The following is a 20176-nucleotide window of genomic DNA, read 5'->3' on the forward strand; positions in this document are numbered from 1 at the left end:
GTATTGGCAAAGAAGCAGGTACAACTGAAACCGAACCGTGCCAGTGAGATTTGCCTTTGCTCTTGTATTTTGTAGCTGCTTGTTGCTTTTGAATTCAGTGCAACTTCTGACTGTTGTTGGTGCTTGCTCGTCATAGGGATTGAACCCCCAGTTTCCAGGGGTATCAGTTTCAGCTGAGCACTTTGTGAAATCTGGTTATCATAAATTTGAGCATGTCTCATCTGGGGTATCGGTGACTGTCCTGCGGAAATCTGAGCAACATTCCCAGGCACCGAATGCCTTTGCGTCCTGTTAAGGCCTCCATTTCCGAGCCGCTCCTAACACAGGTAGTGTGGCATGATGGGCTAAGTGCACAACTGGTAACTGCTTAGCGCTGAGTTCTCACAATTTCTTTTTTCTGATTTAAATTCTGTCTGCTTCAGTAACATGGGAATTGTGAATCATGAATGCAGTTTAAATGTTAAATCTGAGTGTCTTGAATGGCTGTCATCTGATGCAAATATTTCTCTTCTAAAAAAATGCCATAAGGAGGAAAAGCCTAAGCACTGTTTTGGAAACTAAGAATTGTGGAAATATTACCCAATAGGAGAAGTATTCTTAAAACCGGTTCTACTCTGTGCACCCCTTTATGAGATTATGCTTTATGCCTGCCTTCTGGCCCCTGTCACAGCGCTTGTCATTGCTTAGATATTCCTTACTGTTACAGAGCACTACATTGGGCCTGGATAGTTGTATTGCAAAGGTAAATATTTCTGTCTGTATTAAAATACTGTAGGTGTGGGGAAAAAAGTTTTGTTTACCTCTTTCAATATGGTTCTGTTGGATTAGAAAATGTGTCCTTTTTTAAACAGCCTTTTTGATATCAATCAGACTAGTTGCTTCCCTTTAGAAGTACTTTCACAAGAGTTAAATAAAACAGAGGGAATTAAAAAGTGTGTATAGAAGGAACATCCGCTTCTCATTTTATAAAAGCAATGCATTTTTAATATAATAATGCAGAGTAGCAGAAAATGGAACAGCAAAGGGAAACAAATAAAAAACCCTAACAAAAGAGACTGTCATCCACTTCACTAAACAGTGTTGGAAAACTCTCATGAATATGTACCAGCATGACCACAAAATCTACTTTACTATAATGTTTGTAAGGAGGATGGGGGAAGACTATTGCTACTTCATTCACCGATCCAGAAAAGCCAGTAAGCTCACAATAGTTTGTGACTAGGATTTTGTAAGGATGGTAGATGGGCTGCACAGACAGCTTTATAAATATTTGACTTTATTCACATTAAAAATACTGTTTTCAAAGAGCCTAAGAGTGCCAAAGTAGTCATGAACCACAGGAAGAACGTGACAACAAGTTGCATTACAAGCCAACCTTGGCAAGTAAAATCTCACAAAATGACTTCTTGGAAGAACCAGGCCAAAAGCCCAGGTGTCGGGTAGTTTTGTAGTTTTGGCTTTGTTTCATCTGTGCTGAAAGATTATTTCCAGCCTGGACCATTTAACTCTGACACAATGAAACAGATCACAGTGTAAAAGATATAAATGGCATCTTGATTAGAGGAGAACAGCCCCCGATTCTGTGTTTGCTGCCTCTTGGTGAACTCCACTTCAGGTGTGTCTACAAATGGAAAGAAGGAGGGATTTACTTTTATTTTTTTAGGTGCCAGTCTAGCAAACTGTTATAGGGCCCTGACAGTCAAGATGGGCTCTTTTCCTCTCAGGCATAAGGTTTTGGCAGCTCCGAGCGTGCGCACCAACAGAGGGGAGAAGGGAAGACCAGAACAGCTCTTCTGCGTCGATGTACTTAGATATCCCTTTTCTGCAGTGAGAGTGCCGTAGTAGCATTACATTAAAACAGATTAAGATCTTTTAAGCAATGAGTAACCGCTTCAACGTGGACTTGAGTGAAATAACATGCATGTTAAATTACCTGATTTAAATTAGACCTCTTTGGAGCCAGATTGCTTTCATTAGTTTTGGAGAGGTAATGACTAGTTGGAGGTGCCCTCAGTTGGTTGAAGCAATGTGGTGTCCCAATGAGTTTGATGATCTTGGCTCTACATAAACAATTCTATTAATAATATGCAGGAAAGAAACAAGCTTGTGTTTGTTCTTTCATTTGAATTGATTTGCAAGAACTCAAACAAGTAAGAAAACATGTCCCAGGTGTTTCAGTATCAGTGATTTAACTTTGCAATCCTTCGTTCATCCTCAGACATCTAGGTAACATGCTGGGTTTGAGGACTGAGTACTTATAAATTTTTTACTCCCTTATGGATGTATTTGTTTAACTGTAAGGACATATCAAAACCAGCTGAGCGCTATATATGTTGCTAATTAATTAAATGAGAATATTTCTAGAGAAAGAAGGTTATTTTCACTTTGTCATTCTTTGGAATAGAGCTGTGCTTTAAGGGACATGAGAAATCATTTTATCACTTAAACATTAAAGCAGCTTTTGATACAGATCATCAGTTCAATCTTGTATTTACTGGTACTCACATAAGTAACAGCTGCCCTGCTGAGCCCCATTTCTCACTGACTGTCATTTAAAAATTTTAAACATCAAATATTTACTGATGTACCTTGGTTGCTGCCCAAATTGAATTTCAAAGGTCCTTACCCTGCAGTTTCTATTTGTGCAAGGCTTCCATGGAAGTCAGCTCTATGTATCCCTAATGAAAATGAACCGTCTTCTTTCTGTGGCTATTTTTCAGTCTTTCTGAGCTTTCCATTTATTTCCATGATTTACAACAATATTGTGAGCATTATTAATCCAAATTACAGTCAATGGGAGTTTGGCATGGTTTTACACTGCAGTACCGTGTCTTAAATAGTTTTGGCTTCCAAGCAGAAAGAATTTGGTGTACAACTACTTGTCACTCCCCAGTGTTAACAAATACGTGCAAAACACTCATCATGCCCATATGCACCCAGGTCCAAGAAAAGGGAAAAGGGGAGAAAGATATCATTACATATTTGAGATCTCTGAAATTCAGGAATGTGTGAAAGCAGTGTCCATAGAGGATAAGTGGCTTAGTGAGGCTAAGCAAGGTACTTTGTGCTCAGATGTTCCTGAGTGCAGGCCTCAGTGCTGACCCACTGACGCTGTGCTGCATTAACTGCCTGAGGGATCTAAGTGACAGTATCTCCTATGTTAGGGTAGGAATTTTTAGACATTAAAGAAAAGCCATTTGGAAGCTGTACATATGTGTTCAGAGAGATTATAATTTTAACTCAAAGGCTGCAGTGAATTTCCATTGCCAAAACTACTCAACAGCTCAGCAACTTTGCTTGAGCAGTCTTGGGAAAAACTGACTTTTATGGTATTTAGCACCCAGAAGCTGAAAGAACTGTGGACCTTTCATCATCGTTATTATTATTATCCTTCTCCTTTCCCTGTCTGTCTCTCTCTCTTTCTTTGCATTTTAAGTTTACATTTTCTCGGTAATTAGGAGAAGTAGATCATATAAGAGGGAAAGTCAAGAGATCACGTGGTCCTGGATGGGTCATGCTAACAGTGAAGATGTCACTGTGAGGACAGGAAATCCTTAAATTAGAACCATAATTTTAGTCTCTAATTTAAGCCGTGAATTAGAATCGAAAGGATTTTTGATTCATGGACCTGTAAGAATATTTCAGTGGGGCTGTGAACTGCACAAAGGACATAAGCTTACTGACAAGAGACTTGTTTTGTGCCTTTTCTTGACCCCTTCAAAATAATCTATGCTGTTCTTAGAAGTAGAGCGGGAAAAACTTCAAAATCCCTGACTTAAACAAAATGCTGTATTTTGTAAGCAGAGACAAGACAACTCCAAACTGAACTCAATGGGGTAAATTATCAACTGCTTTGGAAGATGAGAAGTCCAGCATCTAACTCATCGGGCTTGGATTGAACTACAGAGTTTACATCAGTGGCAGATCTGTGCCACAGAATTCTCTTTCTTCACATAGGAGGAAAGTATGCACTGAATTAGAAGGTGCACACCCTCCTCACTTGATGGCCACCACTATGGAGCTAAGTATTTGTTTGCTTTTTCAAATCAGGGGAGGAGAGGAGAAACAAGCTAATCTCATAAAGGTTCACCCCACCCTTCGCTTGGCTTCTCTTTCTTGGCAATTCTCCCTGGTAGCAGCTGGCTGGCTGTTTTTCTTCTGCAATTGTGTTCATGACATTTCCTGCAACTAGGTTTTTCTGAAGGTTTCCAGCAGTCATTTCAGCCCCCTGCCCCCCCTTGTTTTGGCCTCCTCCCCCACTAACCATGGCCTTGTGCCTAGTTCCCAGAATTGTAAGTAGCATATCCCTATCACACGTCCATGCATATACTCTATATGCTCTCAACAGATACAATGAATTTCTGTGGCTTGCTTCTAAGTCTGACTAACTTACCAAGAGTCAGTGGCTAGTGTAAGGGATGCAGAACAGCTATATTGCCATAAACGGTGTGAATAGAGACAGTCCCAAGCTAGCTGCTCCATCAGACAGGAATGGACATGGGTTGCATTCCTGGCTGTTGCTGGCCAGTATCCTGGCTATTACCTCATTTAACACATTATGCTTTTTTGAAGAAGCAGTATGTATCCCTCTCCATGCAGAAGAACTGATACAAAGAACTGAGAGAAGGGAGAACTCCTGTACAGATCCTAGATTACTTAGTGTACCAGTACTTTCCCTCTCCACGGTACTAAACACTGCATACACTTTCCGTCCACAAGCTTTTATAAACACACAAGTGACTTAATCTTTTAGTGTAAAAGACTACTTGTATATTAAGCTCTCTGTTATCAATGTCATTAAATCAATATCCTCAGTACTACAGGATCCAGGTCACATATGAGCTGTCACACATAGAGTTTAACTTAAGAAATGCAGTATTGAGACACTGTAAATTTGTTTTCATAGATTAATGGTTACTTTAAATGTGAGCCACTGAAGATCAGTGAAGGCTTATTCCCCCCTGTAGTCAGTTTCTTATATCTAGGGTGGGTTTCTATTCTAATGACAGTTTTGTTGCAGAACTTCAATGAAGTCTAAGAAGGTGAGTGTTAGATGCAGTTACCATGAATGGCACTGCAAAACCTTGTGAGGCCTACATTGTATGTGTTAAAATATGGAATATATTCTCTAAAGAGAAGTAGTAAATTGACAAACCGTCATTTGCACTTCTTGTATACACATTATATATCTATTCTTTTCCTGTGTGGGTATGCACAAACTTCTGGACAGCTCGTAGTCCAGAGATTATATAGCCTCACTTGGTGTACCTGTTTATCTAATGAGTGACATCTGTGTTTAGAGTTAAAGACAGAGAAAAACAATAATTTTTCCATTGCCAGAGGCATTTAATTGAGGGTAAAACATACATCTGGGTTTTATTTGTGTAAAAAGATACACAACTGAAGTACACATCTCATTCCAACCTGACCCTGAAGTGCCCTTTCCATTAGTGTATTAAGAATCGAGATTTATCTAGAGTTATCTTGCAAATTGGAAATGACAGCTATTGTATGATCTTAGCTGCTATTACAGCACATCTCTCTCTCCCTCTCTTTTAGCCTCTGTCTGTCTGTCTGTCATACAATTGAAGTAATTTGTATTACAAACTGACGGTATGAATTCTTCCAGTTGCTTTCTTCAGGAAAGTTGTAGACCTGATGGACATAACATTATACAGCATAATGGGCAAACACTATGCTACATGCCCTTGCTGCTGCTAAAACAAAATGAACTCTGCCAGTGAAACTCTAGATTAACTGAAGTCACTGAAGGCAGTTTTCCAGCTGTGGGTTATGGATCGTTAGTCTTCTGCAGTTTCTAAACTGGTGGTCTTCAGACAAGTTCTGAGCATCAAGAAGTGGGATTAAGCAAAGGAAGTAGTTTCTAAAAGGCAGTTCATATTTCATAAGAAGTTCACAATTTGGAAGGTGTGGAGAAGCCTTGCTTTTATTAAAAGATTAGACTAGTGACAAGGGACTCTCTGAAATGCATCTAATAGGGAACCCACGAGTCAGATCTTGGCCTTGCGAAGGGCCTTTAGGGAGCGGCCAGCGAGGAAGAAGGAATCCTCTGTGCTGATTAACGTAGCATACTTGGGGTTATTACATCTCCATCACCATAGCTTGAAAGAAAGCAGCATAAGTGGAGTGCAGATTATATCAGAGAGATATTTCCTGGTGATGGGGGACTTGAATCTTGTCCTATTATCACTTCCCAATGTGGCACACTTGTGAGAGCGGAAAGTCTGCAGCTCTCTGCACTCTGTCAGCACAGGGACTGTGTGCAGTCTGGGGTTATACTGCACTGCTGTTTTCTATTCTATATCATTTTTACTAATAATAATCTCCAGTATATAAATTGCATTCTATGCATTGAGGCTCTGTATGGATGATAACTGCTGCTCACATCACAAAACAAGATCTAGCCCTGCAAAAATTTGTCCAGAGTTGACACAACTAGTGCATGGAGTAACTAAAATTAGTGCTGGTAGAGTTACCCATTTTTTTTCATGGTACTCTGTCATCAGACCACACTGCTTAAATTATAAATATGTACAATGTAGCTGTTCAACTGCCTAAAACATGGTGGGGCCAGTTTGTCTTATGACCATCACCAAGAGACAGAAAGCAGACAGTTCTTTCCTCTCCATCCAGCTACATTAGATTTTGGTCCCACACACATCAGGCTACTGTTTACTTGCTTGCCTCATGGAAAAAGGCTAGAGGATCTGGCTAGAACCAAAGGAGAAATAAAGACCCTTAGCAGATAAGTAACAAACTTATCTCTTCATTAAGCTATGCTTCTGTAAGTACCTGACCTGCAATGTTGGCTGTTTCTAAGATGAAAGCTTGGGGAAAACAAGGTATCCAGGATCAGTCAAGGAACTAGGAATTTTGTGCAGAGATGTTGCTCAAGCAGATAGGAAAATTCCATTTATGTTATCCAGAGATATGAGTTAAGAACAAATTAATAAATGGGCTTATCTACTGCATAGCTACTTGAAGTGCGTGGAAATCCAGTGTGAATGTCCTGTGTCAGGCAGAAATGCTTTGTTATCACTAAAAAGGAGGGAACTGTGCTACCTCGTGCCTGACACTTCACTGTTGGACTTGTGGGAAAGGAGACGGAAAAATTGCATCAGAGACTTGCACTTGCTTGAGTTTCAGCATGATGTGTAACATAGGTTTATTTGGTTTTTTTTTTCACTAAAACAATGAGAGACTTCGTTATCTTCTGGCTTGACAGTATTGGCCTTGTGTTGTAATGATCTGAGGGCTGTTAATTCCCTAGTGATTTGTTTATGCTGAAGACTCCTACAAAAAAAAAAAAAAAAAAGCCTTAAGGTAGGGTGTAAGACAATGTAGACTTCCGAGATTTTTTTTTTTTAATAAATATTGAAAAGAGTAGAACAGATCCTGGAAATCCTTTGGTTTGCATGCCTTGTCTATAACAAATTTTTACTTCTGCTTCTTCAGTCCAATATCATATGAACTATTTTGTCATGAAACTGGTGTAACACAGTGGAGAATGGGATGTCAAACCTTTCTGAATGGCAAAGATTGAGTTAGTGGCTAAATCTGTTCATGGAAGATAAAAATTAGGTGATCATAATGCCAAGGTCTGTTAAAATAAAATCTTGGATTATGGCACTTTTACGGTCTTTCAGTTTGATTGTATATTTAAAAATAATCACTATTCTGGAAAGAAAATGTTTGGGGGGGGTTCTCAGTATTTTTAATCCTAAAATGATGGATTTTTATTACCTAATGAAGACAAAAGCCAAAGAAGCCAAATGTATGCTGAAGAATAAGGTCCTGACCGTGTAAAAATTAACATACATATTTACATGTATGTACATATCTACAGTAAGTAGTCCTGTTCTGCTATTTACTCAAATGGGACACAGATTTCACTCAGAGTGATATAAGCTTAATCCTAGTATGTAAAATTAAGACTGAATACCAGCCTTTGCCTGTTTGGGGTTTGTGTTCAAGCCATGAAGACTGGCAAACTTTGCTTTCATTTACCACATGTTAATCTAGAATAAATCTGTTGAAGTTATTAGAATTTAAACTAGTTAAATAGAAAGCAGATTTTTGTTCTTTTTATACTTTTCTTCAGGGTTTATCTTTTTTTTTCTTGCAGACTCCTATACAATACAGCCAAGCAGTAAATAAGAGCAACAAAGTCCATCTTTACTGTGCATTTCTGGACTATAGGTATGTTACATAATTTGAAGTTCTTTAACTTTGTTTAATCCGATTGCACACAGTTTGTGATCCTAGATGTTACCTATATTCTTCTTGTTCTCTTTGATCATGGGAATTGTTAAATTGTTAATGAAGCCACTGGGTTTACAACAAATACAATTCATAGTCACCTTTTACTGTAAACAGGGAGTTTTTATTCAATGACCCTTTGTTAAGTACATGATTGAGAGACTGAAAAATTTTGGAATCAAAACCAAAATGCAGACCGATATTGATCATGCTTATGATGGTTTGTGAATATGTCCATTTGGGCAGAGGATTGGATGTTTTAAATTGGCATACCTCCAGCAGAGCCATTGTTTTCACTGGATCTATGCCTGATTCACAATAAAATAGAAGAGCAGAATGGGACCCCCTCAGAATATTTCAGAACTGTGAGTTTTTGTCAGTGCATGCAGTGAAGAAAAGTTATGTCCCTGAATGCAAAACAGAATAAAAGGTAAATAAATATAACCCTAAATTTCACTGAGAAAAAAGGAATTATGCAAAAACGGTAGCTATCTTTTTAGCAAATGTATTGTGAATATATTTAATGTGTTCTTGATTTCCAAGCATGCTGCTGTTACTGATTTAATTGAGAAAGAATAAAAATAGTGAATTTTGAATTTCATAAGGATTAACAATTCTTGAGCTGTAACGGTATAAGCTTAATTGATGTAGAAATGGCTTGCAATGCTGTGATCCCTCCTATCCAGCATGCACATGGGAAGGTCAGTGTAATTGTTATATTGAAGTTTTGTTTCAAGTATGTTGAACTGTCCCAGCTGCCTGAAGTTACTTGTTGTTATGGTTACTCACAGATTATAATAAATTAGAAACAGATTTTACTGAAGCGAATTAATGGGGTTGGGGCATTGTTCCCGTATCACGTTCCACTGGGAATTGAGCCCTTGAGGCTCTGCCTCAGGATAGAAACTGTAATATGAAATCTGCCCTTCCACATGAGTTTTATTTGTGTCAAGATGCTCTTATTCCCTGTTGCATGGTAGTTAAAGAATAAGGAATTGGTTTCTGACCTATGAAAGACTCTCTTTGGGAACTGAAGGAGGTCCCAAAAGACAGGAAAAGGCTGAGGTAATACCTCCCTCTAAAATAAAGACCCAGAAAATTACAGATCATTTGTCTAGCTTCAGGACCTAGAATAATATTAAAAGTAATAAACAGTCGGTTGAGAGGCAGTCATCCTGGGTGGGCAACCTGCAGTACCTGAGCCCGTGGAGCCCTCCCAGAAGTTTGAGCATGCCTTCCACATCCCTGCTCTGTCACAGGACTCCCGATTGGGCTGTGTTTGCGCAGTGGTTTCCAGGTAACCCGAATCGCTGGCTCTGAGAAGAAGCAAGCCAGTGAGGACCACATCAATGCACAGTCCTAGGACCAGGCCACGTGGCCAGTCCAGCCATAGCCTTAGGGGAGCACGAGCTGCTCCTCGCTGCCCCTGAGGATGAAGTGACAAAAAACAATTGACATAGATTAGTCATTAGAAATCACGCTCAGTCTAAATTACTTATTTTGACAGGTAAGTGGGACAATGAATAAGGGAGAGACAATAGATACGATATGCTCTGGCTTTTGCAAGATTATTGACTTGTCTGATACAATATTTTCATAGACAGTTCTCAAAATACAGAAAATCGGGGCTAGGTGAAATACCATAAATGGGTTGCACAGTGTTATCAAGAAATGTAATTATCAGTCACTGGTTATAAAACTGGGAAGAAACCTCTAGTGGCAGTCTTATAGGAGGCTGATTTGGGCCCTGTTCCAGTTAATATTTTCCTTGACTATTTTCATCATGGAACAGAGAATACACTAACGATGTTGTGGATGTATCAGCCTGAGATGTCTTTCAAGACTTTACTTCTCCTCTATAATACAATGCATGCCAAATTAACATAAATAGAACTTATTTTGATAGAGTTTACGTTCCATTTTTGTGTGCTTTGCAGGAATGGAACTGGTGTTTGGTCTAATGAAGGCTGTGTGCGTGAGAGTGGGGACCTCAATTACTCCGTGTGTCTTTGTAACCACCTCACTAACTTCGCCATTCTGATGCAAGTAGTGCCTCTAAAGGTGAGACTGAGAAAAGGAGTAAATCTGTCTGTTCAAAACAAAGCATAAATACATCAGTTGCATCCACAAATCACATCAGTAAGTGATTGAAATTAAGCTCATTTTTGCCCAACTCAAATTTATTCCATGTCTTGCTTTCTGGGATGTTGTTTTAATATTTCTTGACTATGCATTCTAAAACTTTTGCGAATTGAAATGGAGCATGAAATGAAACACATCTGTGGTAGGTGGAAATTCTGAGGTGCTGGACTTTATTCTCACACTTTTGGCATGATTTCTTAAAATACTGGGCAGGCAAAGCACCGGAAGACATGCTGTACAGATGATTCCAGAATAGAGGCAAGGCCAGAAGATGAACTAATAAGTACTTCCCCATTCTGTTTTTTATGATTTTTTTTCAAGACTGAGACAGCTGAGATGTGGCTGTTTAAGGGTTTTGCTAACTAGATTCATGGAGTACGAACAGCCCAAATTTGAACTCTGTCTGAAGCAAGCTCTGCTGCCAGCTGGTCCCTAACGTGCTCTGCCAGTGATGGGGAAACTGCGTAGCCCAGGTTTCCAAGTGCCTCCCTGCTGCTGTTTCTTTACCTAACTGCCAAGCAGTAGCTTGTGCAGAAGAAATAACAGAAAGAAATCAAGGTTTCAGAGTTGAAAGTGAGCCCTTCATCTATAGTTTCTCTTTGCTCAGTTCCTTTGTCCAGAGAGTTAACAAGCAAGCCTCCTTTTCAGCATGAATGTGCAACTTCCCTTGTTAACCTTGGGCCTTCTACTTGCTATTCATACTGGTTAGTGGTTTCAGCTGAAGTTGATTGATGGTAAACCTGTTGTGCTCTTCAGCAACATTTTCTTCTCTTCACAATACCTTGTGATGCCTTGAGATTTCCTCAGAGATGGAGCAGAGTGTCAGCTCCTTGTAAGTGAAGTGCTGGTCTGAGCCTGCTGAAGGATCTCCTTCCCAAAACTCAGCACCAGGTAATACCAACCCCATACTGGATCTTAGCAGGCAAACAGTGTTCCCCATACACTAGAAATAAGGCTTTACTGCTTTATTTGGGTGTGCTTCTGTCAGGGGGATTCTATGGAGGTAGTGCTTAAGCCCTGCTGTCAACAACCCCGGGTTAATAAATAATGAACATAATATAAAATAATTTACAAAACATCCGTTTAAAGAAATATATACTGATTGTCTATGAAATTTATATGCTCTGGCACATTCTCAGCATTCTACAGACACCATACTAATAATATAAATTAACAAACTGAGAAAGAAGTTTGCCAAGACATAGCCTTGATACCAATTTTCTTTTTTCCACCACCAGCTTTCAGCTTTCTGGAGTCCTCATGTCATGTTTATCACTGTGTGTTACTAGCAATTCTGGTGTCCTCTATTATACAACTAAAGGGTTTTTACCAGTTCTGTTGGTGTGGCTGCACTGACTATGAGACCATATCTCAGGCTCCCATTAATTGCTTTGAATGATGGGGTTGCTTCTTGTTTCTTGTTTAATCCCTGATACCTGGTGAAAACTCAGTGTAATGCCACTGAAGTCAGGGTCACAATTTAGAGCAGCATGATCATTATATTTTAGTGACTGCTATCCAAAGAGCTTAATTAATACTAAGAGCTCTTTTGTATTAGCCTGTCCATTTGTATATGGAGGGTAGCTCACTCAAGTCACCCAGTTTTTATCTAACAATTAGTATTACTTGTAAAGCCCCAGCTGGTTTCTAAGTATGATTTTTCTAGGAATTCTTTGTACTCATAATAAAATACAGCTTTGCCAGAAGAGCTTTCCATCCAGTGAGAATGGGAGAAAGGCATTATTATTAACCGAGTTTTAAGGAGCAGTACACAGAGATTAAGTGATTTATCCAAGATTACACAGCGAGTTCACCACTTAAATGCTGGAATAAGATTAGTTGATTCCCCAGTGGAGAACAGTTCTCAAAGCTCTAACTTTCAGATAAACAGAGTTGTGATTGTTATGATTAATGAAGTGCTGGAATAAGCTTTAATATTATGCAATATTAGCAATTGGAGATCAAACACAGTTTATAGTAAAGTCTTTGGAGTCAAACAAACTTTTTTAAAGAGAGCTGAAAGGCATAAATAGGAAAGGTTGGAAACATGAATACGTTGTCCTGTTCCTCACAGTCATTTAATGGTTCTATTTTCAGTATTTTCTCCCTTCTTATCTTTCTGTTCTAATGTATTTCCATCAGACAAAGTTTGCATGGAATACTTTTGCAGTCCTTTTTTCTTTCTTTATGATAATTAAAAAAAAAAAAGTGCTGCTGCGATGTTAAGTGAATGTGTGAGATGCGCAGACCTAGCCACTCTGATGCATAGAAAACTTCCCTATGTGACAGAGCCCTGGATAAGTCTGTCCTTAGTAGTTTCTTTTTTAAAACAACATTTTCTGTTCTCAACATGGAGGAGGGAATCAATAGATTTTTTGGCAGGAAAAGTGAAATTCTGGAAGGTGAGAGTAATTGCCTTGCAGTTGTACTTCCGGTATAGAATCCATATGTTCCTAGTGCAAATCATGATAATCTGAAATGGTTGCTGCAGATTTCAATGGAAAATTGTACAGTCTAGGTAGAAAATAATCATTCATTTCTAACTTCTCAATGTTCAGCTAAAAACAACTCTTGATTTCTGGATTTGGCACAAACCAGCAGCCTACAGAGTACACACTGCACCCAGAAAGCTCAGTCATATCATTCAGGCATGCACCTCCACTGGCAGAATTTATAAATGCATTGTAGCTTGGAGAAATACTGATTCAGTCATCGGCAGGGCAATGAGCCTGACCTACATGTCTGCCTGGCTCTCTTCCCTGGCCATCTCATTACCTGCGCAAGCTTGATGTAAGGGATGCGAGGAGGCTGCATTGAGATGGGGTCCACGGGGACTCTCAGGTAATGCTGCCACTAACAAACCAGGCAAAGAGGGACGCCATACCTTGAACTTGCCTTAATGGCCAACCCATAGGAACAGGAATTATGTAGTGCTCTCTCAGAGTTCATCAGAAAATCTCATCCCAAATCTTTGACCAAGATGTCGCTTTGAATTGACAGTTTATTCAGTACTAATCTTTTTAATCTGTGAAAAAAACAGGTGTCTTCATTGTCTAATTGGTATGAAGTTAGGATTCAGGCAAAGGTGAGCCCCATAGCTTTTGAGCTTTACAAGCAGACTATGCTCAGATGTAAATTCCTAAAGCATTTGCTAAATATTTGTTTTGTATGTCTAAGTAATAGAGCCTACTCAATCAACTAGACAATTGGAAATTTTTCTCTGCCATCCTTGGAAGCCTGTTAAGTAAATGTTAAAATGCTGTGGATTTTAAACACATATACATGTTTATTCACCATGTTCTGAAATTCGTGAACCAAGGTTCAATAATGCCCAAATAAATCACCAGTTTGAATACCAGATTGTCAATGCTCTAAGAAATTTTTACAGTGATGCTATATTAGATCTTTAACTTTTGTATATTGTATTTTTCTTGTCATAAATGAAGTTTCACAGATAATATTAGATGTGAAAAAGAGAGGGTGGGTGTATGCATCTGCCCACATTTGAACAGTTCTATTTAAATAGCTATTATATATTTGTGGCCATATAAATAGAACTGGATTAAATTTTTCCATGTGAACAGTATTTTTGATGGAACATTTATTTTTTGTCTACATTCAGTTTTTTACAAAAAGGGTTGGTTTTCATGGAAAATGTTACTAACTTATTGGAAATGGAATGTCTAAAAATTGGAGAGGTTTTAATCAAAAGCTGTTATTTGATTCAAAAAGATGACTTCGTTCTTCATGGGAATTGTACTTTTGCTGCCTTGTATTTCCATTCCCCTCCTGTGCAAGGTATTGTTTCCCTTTCTCTCCATCTTACTGATAAGAGCAGTTGTCAGGATAAAACAAACAGGCAGACTTCCTCTCCAAGGGCTCCGTGACAGCCATTAACATAATGCACTAGTCAACTTAACAATAGAAACAGGCAAAAAGTTCTACCATCGCTTGCAGAAAGACAGGGAGATGTATAGAAAGCATTAAACAAAAGTGGGGGGAGGAACATGGATGATTCCAAAGATACATGATGCAGACCAGCATGTATAGACTAGCTTCAGACCTGGGAAAACATCAGTGGGAAGACAGAAATTGATGTGGAAATCCATGAGTGCTGGAGACCAGTTCAGCATGATCGGTGGTCTGATTTGCGCAGCTCCTCTTTGTGAAAGCATAAGCTTTCCATTAATGACATATTGCAGGTATTTCAAGAGACAGTTGCAGTTCACAGCTGGAGAGTATGACATACTCTGAGTTCAGACAAAGCCAAGGTCCCTAAGCAAGGAATACTGAAAATAAGAGACATTCCCCAAAAGTAACCTGCCACATAAATACTTCTGGCAAGCATTTCTAATCTTCAGAGAGCTGAGCTTGTATGACAACTGTTTTGTCAAAGATGGTGACTTTTTCTTCTGAGTTATGCTAAATTTGAGCAGGAAATGGAATTAGCTTTGCATGAACAAATGAGTATTGCAAACAGTATTGAAAGTTCACTCAGATTCTTTCCAGTGTGTGTGTGTGGAGTTTGGAGTAGCTGCAAAATGATGTTTTTGAGCTGAAGACAAAGAGCTGCCTTGAGGGGCAATATCTTCTAATGGTCCCATTTCCCCACTGTGATTTCATTGTTACTGTCCCTTAAAAATGATTATTTTATTTAAAATTGACATTAAAAAAAAGGAAAAGATCATTTTTTTCCCCTCAAGGTACACTGCTGATGTTTTAGATTCCAACAAAATAATAGAAGGAGAAAGACTCCCTGTTCACGCATACCATAAAAGCATTCTAGGGCTATTCTCAGCCTTGAGAGCACATGCTTTATTCTTGGCCCCATACCCTCAGTACAAGCTCATATTTTCTTAGTATATAAATGTTTTTAAATTACATGTTTCATTGTGACATGCCCATAGCTAGAAAGAATCTCCTTGGTTATCTTCTTCTCTTTGTCCCCTTGTGGTCAAGTCTGGCTTTTTTCACTTGTATAAAAATAGCATGATCCAAACACTGTCAGCTTTGATGCACTCTGAACTGCCATAATACCTCTCTTCCTGGTAGTGCTGGTCCCGATCATTTTCACATCTTCACCAATATTCAGCAGAGAGAGATTTCTTTCTATATATATATTTACACAGTTTGTGTATTTCTCATGAATGTAAATGACTTGTTATATTCTCAAGATCCTTTATCATTGCAATTTCATAATAAGGTAAAGATCTATGTTAATAATTTATACATCAGGCTTGGGGAGGAATTAAAATGCCACCTATGGAATTTATTTTGCTTTAGTGAGACATTTATAGGAACAAGATTGTAGGATATCTGGCATATGACAGTGCTTCTCTTGAAAACTTGAAAAATTGTGAGAGGAAGAATGCTGACGAATTGTTGGACTTTTATGAGCAGACTGTCTGGTGGGCCTAATTTTCAGCAGGAATAGAAAGACAGAAGGCTGATAGGAACAAGCTGTGAGTTCTTGATTTTTCTGCTCCATCTTTACTCAAAACAGGTTAGAATAATTTAGCTGCTATTCTACTATATGCCAGCTGTAAATAGTCCCCAGAGACTGAAAATTACTGAGATAGAAGAGCATTTTTATTCCAATATTTCAGAAAAAGAAATTGAAAGAGAGAGAGCAAGAAGGAAAATATAAATTCTGGAAGTTCAGCTTAAGTATGACAAGTGAACATACATCTCTGCGCACTGTACAGCAGTTCACTGGAGAAGTTCTGTGAATGCTGTGAATTAGCTAAAATTGAAGTTGAATTACGAGTGCAGTTGAACACTACTCCAGATTTTCTGTTCGTTTCAGCAACAGCTTGAACACGCTAAAGTCACACTGATTGCGAAAGAGGAGTATTAACAATACTGCTGATTAGCTTGATATCAGTATATGCAGTTTAGCTGCTTTAATTGATGCAGAGGATTAACAGTTGTAACAAGTTTATTTCAGGAATGAAATAACAATGCTGGAAAAACTTACAACCATGTGGCGCTCAGATGTTAGACTGGCACTGACCTGTTACCCTGCTGATGAATTGGCCCATGTGGAATGCCAAAATTATTTGTGTCTTTTTCACTCTGCTGTTATATCTGTATCGTGGCTGGCTCAAATTTGGGTTTGCTTGCTGAGACTCATTTATCATGGGGGTTTTAACTTGAGAAATAATAACATTTGCTTGGAGTTCTGGAAATTAGTGATTATCAACTGATTTAATTAATTAATTAAAGAAATCCAAGGTGAAATACCACCAAAGATGAGCAGAATGTTCTTTAAGGGACACATTTAGTCCTTGATTACCTTAGTGAGGTTGCATGGATGTAATTAAGGTCAGAATATCATTAGAATTTGGAACTTGGTTGGGAAGTCTTTTCACAACTCTAATCAAGTTACTAAGATCGAGACTTTTATAAACGTACCACAACCCCCACCCACCTCCCCATTTTGCAATGAAATGTGTCAGTGAGACGTTTTGAGTAACTGTGCAGATATTAACTAATCCATCTACCCGTCCTCTGGGAAATTCGTTACTCTGATTGAGCTCCTCTTTCTGTAGGGGAAACAGGTAGAGACAAAAAAGTCCGGCACAGCAAATCACTGCTGAAGTGGCAATCCTCTCAAGGATTCATGTCTGTCTTTCTCCTTGCTTGAGCTGCAGAATTATATTCTTGCTTTTGCCTCACTCAGTGCGCACTGCAGGCAGAACACACCCATAATGCCAGCTGCCCTGCAATGTTATAATTAGGAAGACAATGGTGTATTAATATAGCTGTGGTAGGAAAAACAAATAATCCATTTAGTTTGATGTGTTTGCACTGGTTTATGTTTGCTTCTTCTGGAACAAGCCCAAATGCAGGGCACCCAGAGTGACATGCTCCTTGTGGCGGTTTTCTTGAAGTAATACAGCGGTACTGTAGCACTACAGGTGTCCAGTTTGCAGCAGGTTTGAACCCTGGGTAGTAACAACCAAGAATAGGAGACCAGTTCCCTTACATGAGCCTCCTCTGCATCCTCCACTGGCACAAATCCTAGGGAAATCTCAACCTGCAATGCAGCCTTCCCAGTGGTACCTTCCAGCTGCAGGGGAAATAGTTGGTGGAGAGGGAAAGTAACTATGCTTGAATGTCCTTAACATAGTTGTTAAATTGAAATGTGAGAGATGAAAGATGTTTCTGTGGAGCAGTCAAATGGCTATCGCAAGGTGCTTCCTAGATAGCAGAAATCAAAATCAACACAGAGTAAGCCACATTCCAGAAGCACTCCAAAGAAAATTCAGACGCTATTATTTTACTTGTCTCATCAGTCAGTGGGGCTCTGTGCTACTGCCAGGAAACATGCCAGCCATCTGGCAGTTTTTATTTCTATAGTGATCCAACAACTACAAAGCATGCCAGGCTATGTGTACCATCTGCCACATAAATGTCATTTCAGCAAAAGGATGGTAGACACCTGGGGACCCACAGTTCAAACATCTTTTTAAAGGGGAAATTATTCCCCACAGCAAAACTGAGCTTGGAGCTTGGGTTTTCCTTGTTTTCCCTGCAAGTGATTAATGCAAGACACAACAGTAATATTTATTGCTCCTAGACCATTTGCTTAAGTTGTTTTTTCCTGAGGGTCTTTGCTTTTTCCATCTCTTTCCACTGTGAGGGTGTAAAAATGACTACTGTAAAGTTCACATGTGGATGAACATTTCCAGCAAAGTGCTTATAAAACCCATGGCTGCAGCAGAACTGCTTTGTTTTCTTTGTCCTTTTAACGCCCCCAGGAGTTCAGCATTTTCATGAAGCTGCCAGGTATCAGAGGCTGGAGCAATGGCCACGGCCCATGGTGGCCCATGGGCAGAGCCACGGGCCCGTCCTAATCCCCGTGCCCAGGGCTCCCTGCTGCAGAGCCATCCAAGGCAGCAACTGTCTCCTGCCTGTTCCCTCTCTCGTGGGAACTCGTCACTTCAGGTTGTTCTGAAAACAGAGCTAAAATCAGGGTTTATCTGTAAGCAATCCAAGCAGAGGAGTGTTAAGCTATTTGCTTTAATTATAAGTACCCTGGGTAATCTGTTAATACAGGACCTAGTACTGCAGCATCATGGTTAAGGGCTACGGCATAAAAGCTAGTTTCAGGGCATAAAAGCTAGTACCAGAGAAAAAATAAAAAGGAATACTACCATACTGTGTCTCCCCACCAATAAATTACTTCCAACCAATGGACTGGGCTGAATGTTTCAGGCTCTAATCCAGCAAAACGCTTAAACCTACGTAAGAAGTCTCACAGAAGTTAGATTTAAGTGATCTTGAACTGAAACCCACATTGATTCAGACTAGAATATAGCTGTGCTGATTATAAGCAGCATACTGTGAGATAATGCTTTGCAAAGACCACAAATCTCTGTGTGTACATGGAATACAAAATATAAATATTTCGTATTCCTCCATTTTTAATTATTAAATTGCTATGGGCAAAACAGACTGTGTATAAATAAAATATGTAATACATTTTTCTTTGCAGGATTGCTTGAATATGAAAACTGTGAAGGAACAGTAAATAAGACACATCCAAATCCATCTATTAGATGAATATGATAGACCTGGATCATCCTTCTGGGGTAGATTTAGTTTAGTATCTTTCTGTAGATCTTATTTTGATCACTGGTAGCCAAGAAAATTTGCTTGGCTGTGCTAACTCAAAGTAATGGTGTTACACAATCTGTAGTAGAAATTGTTCAGATTTTTAAAGACATTCTCTGCATTTCTGAAACCAGAAATGACTCGTTTTCATTGTGTTTGTAACTCTTGTTCCATAATTCAGAAAGGAGGATCAATCAAGGAAGTTCAAACTGCCCATCAGTAGGCTTGAAAGCAGAAGCATTTACAAAGGGCAAAATATTTAAAAACTACTGATCTTGCAGTTGGAGCTATAGAAACAATCCATAGTATCTTTAGGGAGCCCAGGATTTTGAAGAGGCTTTGGGTTTTAGCTGTGGAGCTCTCTTTATAACAGAAAAGATGTCACATTATCTTCTTTGGGGCAATACGTGTGTTTTATTTTTCACTGGTATAGCTGAGTTTGACAGCAAGTTTTCACAACATATAGCTAGTTGACTGAGAAAGAACAAAGTGCATCTATTCATGCTATAAAGGATGTTTTCAAAACATCCTAACAGTCAAATGCTCCAAAAAGATGGGGCATAGGTGTGTAATTCCAAAGTTTGGAACATTATTTCCCTAACTCAGATATTGCAGTTATTAATCAAACATTGCACTTGACAATTCAAATAGCAGTCTGAAATGATAACCTTTTTCTTAAACTTTTCAGCCAGCTGTGGTTCAGATTATCTACTCTAATGGGACAATGAAATAGAAATAACATAGCATTCTCCGATTTCTGCTCTTTTTTAATTTTAATATAATTACTTTTCTCAGCATGCTTTTCTTTGTTGGGAACATTAAAAGAATAGTGCCTTAGTCCAGTAATCTTTCTTTTTGTGTTGCATATTTAAAAATTGGATAGGCATTGCAATTTTTTTTAGTCCTTGTTTATTACCACTGACAGTTTATTTAACTGAAGAGATCTCTGCAGACAATTTAGACAGCCCTTACCCATCAAATGAACAGAGATAAATCAGTCTGTGTGTTTATTCTAGGATTGCTTTGTAAACTTTCTTCTTTGCTCTTTCTCACTCTCTCCGCTTCTCCCTCCATTTTATCGCAGTGAATGTTGCCCCCATAGGGGATTTGCCATTAAAATGACCCTGGATGAAAA

General features: G+C 38.9%; 1 protein-coding gene across 2 annotated transcripts in view; it reads left to right on the forward strand.

The window, feature by feature from the left end:
• ADGRD1 (adhesion G protein-coupled receptor D1) overlaps positions 1-20176 on the forward strand; it is a 165576-nt gene that overhangs the window by 82343 nt on the left and 63057 nt on the right. For both annotated transcript variants that reach the window (XM_064522041.1, XM_064522042.1), the window contains 2 exons: positions 8147-8220; positions 10218-10341. In XM_064522041.1, coding sequence (XP_064378111.1) covers positions 8147-8220; positions 10218-10341 — 198 coding nt within the window. The remainder of the gene's footprint in view (positions 1-8146; positions 8221-10217; positions 10342-20176) is intronic.

The sequence above is a fragment of the Dromaius novaehollandiae genome, chromosome 17 (assembly GCF_036370855.1).
Source record: "Dromaius novaehollandiae isolate bDroNov1 chromosome 17, bDroNov1.hap1, whole genome shotgun sequence".
Taxonomy (NCBI): Eukaryota; Metazoa; Chordata; class Aves; order Casuariiformes; family Dromaiidae; genus Dromaius; species Dromaius novaehollandiae.